This window comes from Musca vetustissima, unplaced genomic scaffold (assembly GCF_032173495.1).
Source record: "Musca vetustissima isolate MV318-11 ecotype Yass unplaced genomic scaffold, APGP_CSIRO_Mvet_v1 utg18376, whole genome shotgun sequence".
Classification (NCBI taxonomy): Eukaryota; Metazoa; Arthropoda; class Insecta; order Diptera; family Muscidae; genus Musca; species Musca vetustissima.
The window spans coordinates 60,332-66,961 of record NW_026878097.1 but is presented as its reverse complement, the minus strand read 5'-3'; the positions used below and the strand labels follow the sequence as shown (position 1 = coordinate 66,961).

The following is a 6,630-nucleotide window of genomic DNA, read 5'->3' as shown; positions in this document are numbered from 1 at the left end:
AAAAGTGGACCGATATTTATAATTTTAAATAGAGATATTTGGTACCCAATATAAACCCACTGTACCAAATTTCAGCGAATTCGGTTGAAAATCGCGCTTAAGAACCTCAAAATACCGAAAATTTGGGGTGCCCTTATATGGGGGCTACCAGAAAAAGTGGGCCGATATTTATAATTTTTAGTAGAGATATTTGGTACGCAATATGAACCCAATGTACAAAATTGCAGCGAATTCGGTTGAAAAAAAATTGACCTATATTTAAATTTTTTGTGGAGAGATTTGGTACCTGCTAAGAACTCAAAATACTAAATTACAGGCAATTCGGTGAAAAATACGACAAAAACCCAAAAAATACTGAAAATTAGGAGGTACCGTTATATGGGGGCTACAAGAAAAAGTGGACCTATATTTATAATTTTTTGTGGATACATTTACTACAAATTCGGTTGAAAAACGCGCTCAAGAACCCCAAAATACCGAAAATTGGGGGGTACCCTTATATGGGAGCTATGCCTAAACGTGGACCGATATATCCCATCTTCGAACTTGACCTGCCTGCAGACAAAAGACAACCCTATGCAAAATTTCAGCACCCTATCTCAATTCCTTCAGAAGATAGCGTGATTACAACAGACGGACGGACATGGCTAGATCGTCTTAGAATTTTACCCTGATCAAGAATATATATACTTTATAGGGTCGGAAATGAATATTTCGATGAGTTACAAACGGAATGACAAAATTAATATACCCTCCATACTATGGTGGAGGGTATAAAAAGTACTGGAACAGACCATTTGTTGGCGAAGGTTTGCGTACGACGTCGCTTGAGTCTTGGCAGAACGACGATTAACAAGCGAATTTTATGAAGGCTGGAGTCTTGGAGGCTTCCCACTGTTCTTTTGAATCTCTCTCTCTCTCTCTTTTATTTTTTTTTTCGTTTTTCCATATATAGTTCCTTTGCTCCATATAGTTCCTTTGCTCCATATAATTCCTTTAGTCCATACAATTTCTTTGCTCCATATAGTTCCGACTCCTACATAGTTCTTTTGAATCTCTCTCTTTCATCATTATTTTTTTCGTTTTTCCATTTAAAATTCCTTTGCTCCATATAGTTCCTTTGCTCTTTATAGTTCCTATGCTCCAAATAGTTCCTTTGCTCCATATAGTTCCTTTGCTCTTTATAGTTCCTTTGCTCCATACAGTTACTTTGCTTCAAATAGTTCAAAAAAGGAACTGGATCAGAGAAAGGAATTATATTAATTAAAGAACTGGAACTAGTTCCGTTCGTTCCTTTCTCGGAATATTTCCAATGAACTAGTTCGTTCCCTATTCCCTATTGTGATAAGACGGAAAAGATCTTGCAAATTCCGCAGGTGTGCAATAATAGTTTAAGACGAAATTTTTATAAAATAAAATGTATACACAACTAATTAGGAATTTAAGAAATATAAGGTGAGTGCTATTAAAAAGAACTATTATCTACAAAAAAATTAATATTAAATTATCAATTTGATTTTGAAGATCAATAACTGAAAAAAAACACTTGTTTTTTAACGTTCTGCAGAGAACGTTGTTACATAAATGTTTTGATGTCAAGTTCATGTTTGTTTTTGCTTCTTGTTATCTTTAACGTTGTTGTTGTCTTTTTTTCTATTCTTTCAGATGTTACTCCGCCAAAGCAACACCCTCCGTCAGGCCAATCAATAAAATCCTCATCGCCAATCGTGGTGAGATTGCCTGCCGTGTTATTAAAACTGCCCGCAAATTAGGTGTCCGCACTGTGGCCGTGTACTCTGATCCCGATGAGAAATCTTTGCACACCCAATATGCTGATGAAGCCTATCGTGTGGGTGAGGCTGCATCCGCCTCATCGTATTTACGCGGTGATCGTATCATAGAAATTGCCAAAAAGGCTGGTTGCCAAGCCATCCACCCTGGTTATGGTTTCTTATCCGAATCCGTCGAGTTTGCTGAACTCTGCCAAAAGGAAGGTGTCATCTTTATGGGACCTCCTAGCTCTGCCATTCGTGATATGGGTATTAAGAGTACCAGTAAACACATTATGGATGCTGCTGGTGTACCAATTATTAATGGTTATCATGGCGAGGATCAGTCGGATGAACGTTTGCAGCAGGAGGCTAAAAAGATCGGTTTCCCTTTGATGATTAAGGCTGTGCGTGGTGGTGGTGGCAAAGGTATGCGTATTGCTGATAAACCTGAAGATTTTATGGATGCTTTAAATTCCGCACGTACTGAATCACAAAAATCCTTTGGTGATAGTTCGGTGCTATTGGAACGTTATGTTCGTTCACCCCGCCATGTTGAGGTTCAAGTGTTTGCCGATCAGTATGGTAATGCTGTATATCTGTGGGAAAGAGATTGTTCTGTGCAAAGACGTCATCAGAAGATTATTGAAGAGGCCCCGGCGGTAAGTCTCCTGTTAAAATTTCAATTTGTTTTTCGGAAAATTTATGTCAATAACGTCCTTTCTTTTTAGCCCGGCTTATCCGAAGAATTACGTCGTGAATTGGGCGAAGCCGCCGTGCGTGCCGCCAAAGCCGTGGGCTACGTAGGTGCCGGCACCGTTGAATTCATTATGGACAAGGAAGACCTGAGTTTCCATTTCATGGAAATGAACACCCGTCTTCAGGTGGAGCATCCAATCTCGGAAATGATTACCGGCACAGATTTGGTTGAATGGCAAATACGTATTGCAGCCGGTGAACCTTTACCCGTGACTCAGGAACAAATTACCCGTAAAGGTCACGCCTTTGAGGCTCGTATTTATGCTGAAAATCCTCGTGGTGGTTTCCTCCCCGGTGCTGGTCCATTACGTTATTTGGCCACTCCTCAAGCCAGTGATTTGGTTCGTGTTGAAACCGGTGTCCGTGAAGGCGATGAAGTCTCGGTGCATTACGACCCCATGATAGCCAAATTGGTTGTATGGGGTGAAAATCGTTCACAGGCTTTGAATAGCCTGATTGCTCGCCTGCGGGAATATCATGTGAGTAGAAGTTTGGAATTAAGTTAGAGGTAGCCTTTTGCACGAAACATACATTGAAAGGTTAATTCGGGCCAAATATAGGCCTCCGAGCAATGCAGCCACTTTGAATGAATAAGGTCTTCTATACAGAGATGACCAGCTCCTCCTCTATCATCGTAAGTTTGGGACACTTGATATGGGTAGTACCGTAGGTAGTATCAGAAGCGGGTAAAACGTCCTTGTATATGCAGGCTCCCGAGTTAGAGGTTTGGAATATAAGAAAATTGTATTTAAAATGAGGAACCGAAAATCGAAGAAAGATTTTTTTTTAATTTCCTAAATAAAGACTTCAAGAGGGTTTTTTTTCTAAAGGAAGACATGAAGAGATACAAGAAAAAGGAGGACTTTAGGAATCCCCAAGAATTTTTTACAGAAATGCTATGGAAAATCCTATTTGCCTGAATATGAAGTAGGTCTCTGAAGTCTTCTAAAAGAAAATGTTTGGATTGACAATTATTTGGGAGAAAGTTATTTGGCCTTCGTCGAAATTTTTGGGTTCTATACACGATCTTGAAAACTGAAACCAAAGAAAGCAAATTTAGCTATTTTGGGTCCTACATGGAAAGACGTTTTTTTTCTAAAAGAAGGCATTAAGAGATACAAGAACATGACATTATGAGTCCCCTAGAGTTTTCTAGTGAAATGCTTTTTTTGGGCTTTTGTAAAAATTTATCCTGTATGATGTCCAGTTCGAAGTTGCTAAGAAGACATTTTTATGTTTTAAATCTCTAGTTAGAGGACCGTTTTTAGTCTTTTATTAGAGGACTTCTTATTCTTATATCAAAAGACCTCTAAAAAATGTTTGTGTTCTATTAGAACATGTTTTAAGGCTTCTAATAAAAGTCCCTAAAACCTCCTATTAGAAGATATTTTAAGCCTTAAATTAGAAGTCCTAGTCTTCAATAAGAAGAGATTAAAATCTTCTCTTGGAAGGCCTTTTTATTTTTCAATTGGAAAAGCTTTTTAGTCTTCTATTAAAGGATCTGCATATCATTTTTTATGTTTGTATTCATTACAGATCACCGGTTTGGAAACCAACATCAATTTCCTAATCGATTTGGCATCACATCCTGAATTCCAATCGGGTAATGTCCACACAGGTTTCATCGATCAACATTTCGACACTCTCTTCCCACCAATTCAAATTTCCGACAACGAATTGTGCAAGGCAGCCCTCTCCTTGGTCTTCAATGAATTGCAAGCATCACAGGTGAACACTTTGAACAACGCCGATCCCTTCGCTGCCTCTCCCAACTTACGTCTAAACTATGACCTCATACGCCAATACACCCTTAAGGCCAACGATAAAACCTATCAAGTTAATGTTAAATTTAATGGTGAACAAATTGAAATACAAATCGATAATGGCAGCTGGTATTCGGTGAAAGCTGATCGCATTGTGGATGGTGAACGTCTTAAGATTCGTTCTAATATTGCCAATAATATTTCCACCTATAATGCCTATATTGATGAATCGGAAGTCACAGTGTTTTTGGATAATGGCAAATTGACATTTGAATTGGTCCAGCCGAAATTCCTCAACGCCGCCGTCGATCAATTGGGTAGTGCTGGTTCGAAGGTTGTCGCTCCTATGCCAGGTGTTTTGGAAAAGGTTTTGGTAAAACCTGGTGATAAGGTTAAGAAGGGTGATAATTTGGCGGTGTTGATTGCCATGAAAATGGAACATATTTTGAAGGCTCCCAAGGATGCTGTTATTAAATCAATTGGTGGTGCTGAGGGCTCCAATGTGGCCAAGGGTGCTGCTGTTATTACCTTTGAAGAGGAAGAGGCGGAGAAGAATTAAGTGGAAACCTAATGGCCTGGCCCTGCTAATGGACTTTTAATTGTACCAGATTAAAAATTGCATTTATTTTAAAAATTAATTCCTTTTTTCTTAATTTTGTATAAATATATCTATGGGTGTCATATCTATTGCATTTATTTTTTCTTAAATCCCTTATATGTATTTTTTTATTGTAGTATCTTGTAAATTAAGTGAAAACAATTTGTTGTGATTGTAGTTTTCTTTAGATAAATAATAATAAAAAAAGACGTTCTGTTATTATTTGTAACGAATGGAATATGTGTTTTGGGGGTCTATGGGATAACCAATTTGCCTGAAACGAAGTGAAGCAATTCTGTGGAACATTTTGGGATTTGCCGACTTCTCAAAAAATTAGAGGTTTTTGGCTTCTATCCAGGATCTTATCAACTAAAACCAATGAAAGCGAATTTAGCTATTTTGGGTCCTACATGGAAAAGACTAATGGTACAGTCATGAGAAGTCGACCTTTATAGTTTTTTTTTTTTTTTAATTAAGATATTTGGACTTACTATCATCTGTGAGACATATGGCTAACAAGTATCGGAACTTTCGGTCGAAATATTGCTTTTAGAGACCCCATGTTTCTTTGGATCAAATCCGTTTCAGATAATTTGGAGTAGATTTACAAATGTCCGTCCGTCTGTTGTGCGCACGATAACTCTCGAAGGGAGTAACCGTTGATTCCATCCAAACTTTGCACATCACAGTATTTCTTCCAAACATAAATCAAGTTCGGAGATGAGGAATATAGGTCCGCTCTTTCTGGTACCTCCCATACAAAATGGTCAAAATATTGCTGAAAATTAATTTTGTAATATCATGCGAACGGACTATCCGATTTGAAACACACTTTGTCCAACCTATTATCCTTACCAAGACTGTATCAAGTCCGAAGATGGAACCCATTGTTTCAATCCTTCTGATATATTCCCTTTATAGGGTAGAAATCTCAATTTATTTGTTATACAAATATCAAGCGAATGGAATGACCGATTAGATCCAAACATTGTACATAATACAATTTTTACCTTGGTTAGATCAAGTCCGAAGTTGCGACTCATCGGTCCACTTCTACTGGTACCTACCACACAAAGTGTAAAAAATTTGAAACTTTCTTAATGCAATACGAAGCGAACGCAATGTCCGATATGACCCAAACTTTCCAAATTGTAATATTTTTACCAATCCTAGAACAAATCTGATGATGGGTCCACTCCTTCTGGTACCTCGCCTACAAACGATTAAAATCATAATAATTGTTAATCCAATATCAAGCGAATGAAATGTCAGATTTGAACCAAACTTTGCAGATCATAATATTTTTACCTTGGCCAGATCATGTCCGATGTTGGGACCCATCGTTGCACTCCTTCTGGTACCTCCCACACAATTTGTCAAAATTTTTAACAAACCTTAATCATGTCCGAAGATGGGACCTATTGGTCAACTTCTTCGGATAACTCTCCCACTAACAGTCAAAATTTTGAAAATTTGTTAATTCAATATCAAACGTATCGAATGCCCGATTTCATCCCAATATTGCACATCGTAATATTTTTACCAATCCTTGATCATGTTCGAAGATGGGACCCATTGGTCCACTCCTTCTGGTACCTCCCACACAAGGGGTCAACATTTTGAAAAATTTTTAATTCAATACCAAGCGAGTGCAAATGTCCGAATGGCCCCAACCTTTACATATCGTATTATTTTTACCAATTGTAGATCATATCCGAATACCAAGATCATGTCCGAAGAT

General features: G+C 37.9%; 1 protein-coding gene across 1 annotated transcript; it reads left to right on the top strand.

Annotated features, from left to right (window-relative positions):
- Positions 1-1,414: 1,414 nt before the first annotated feature.
- Positions 1,415-4,850, top strand: LOC133322889 (methylcrotonoyl-CoA carboxylase subunit alpha, mitochondrial). The gene is made up of 4 exons (XM_061531842.1): positions 1,415-1,455; positions 1,666-2,431; positions 2,501-3,007; positions 4,065-4,850. Exons 1-4 carry the CDS (start codon positions 1,418-1,420, stop codon positions 4,848-4,850), a joined length of 2,097 nt encoding a protein of 698 aa, XP_061387826.1. The 5' UTR covers positions 1,415-1,417.
- The last annotated feature ends 1,780 nt before the right edge of the window (positions 4,851-6,630 follow it).

Bases quoted from the DNA above. Each gene is read 5' to 3' on its own strand.
- LOC133322889 (XM_061531842.1), top strand. From the start codon at position 1,418: ATGTATACACAACTAATTAGGAATTTAAGAAATATAAG. The intron at 2,432-2,500 runs GTAAGTCTCCTG...CTTTCTTTTTAG, and splicing joins TTATTGAAGAGGCCCCGGCG to CCCGGCTTATCCGAAGAATT. The intron at 3,008-4,064 runs GTGAGTAGAAGT...TATTCATTACAG, and splicing joins CTCGCCTGCGGGAATATCAT to ATCACCGGTTTGGAAACCAA.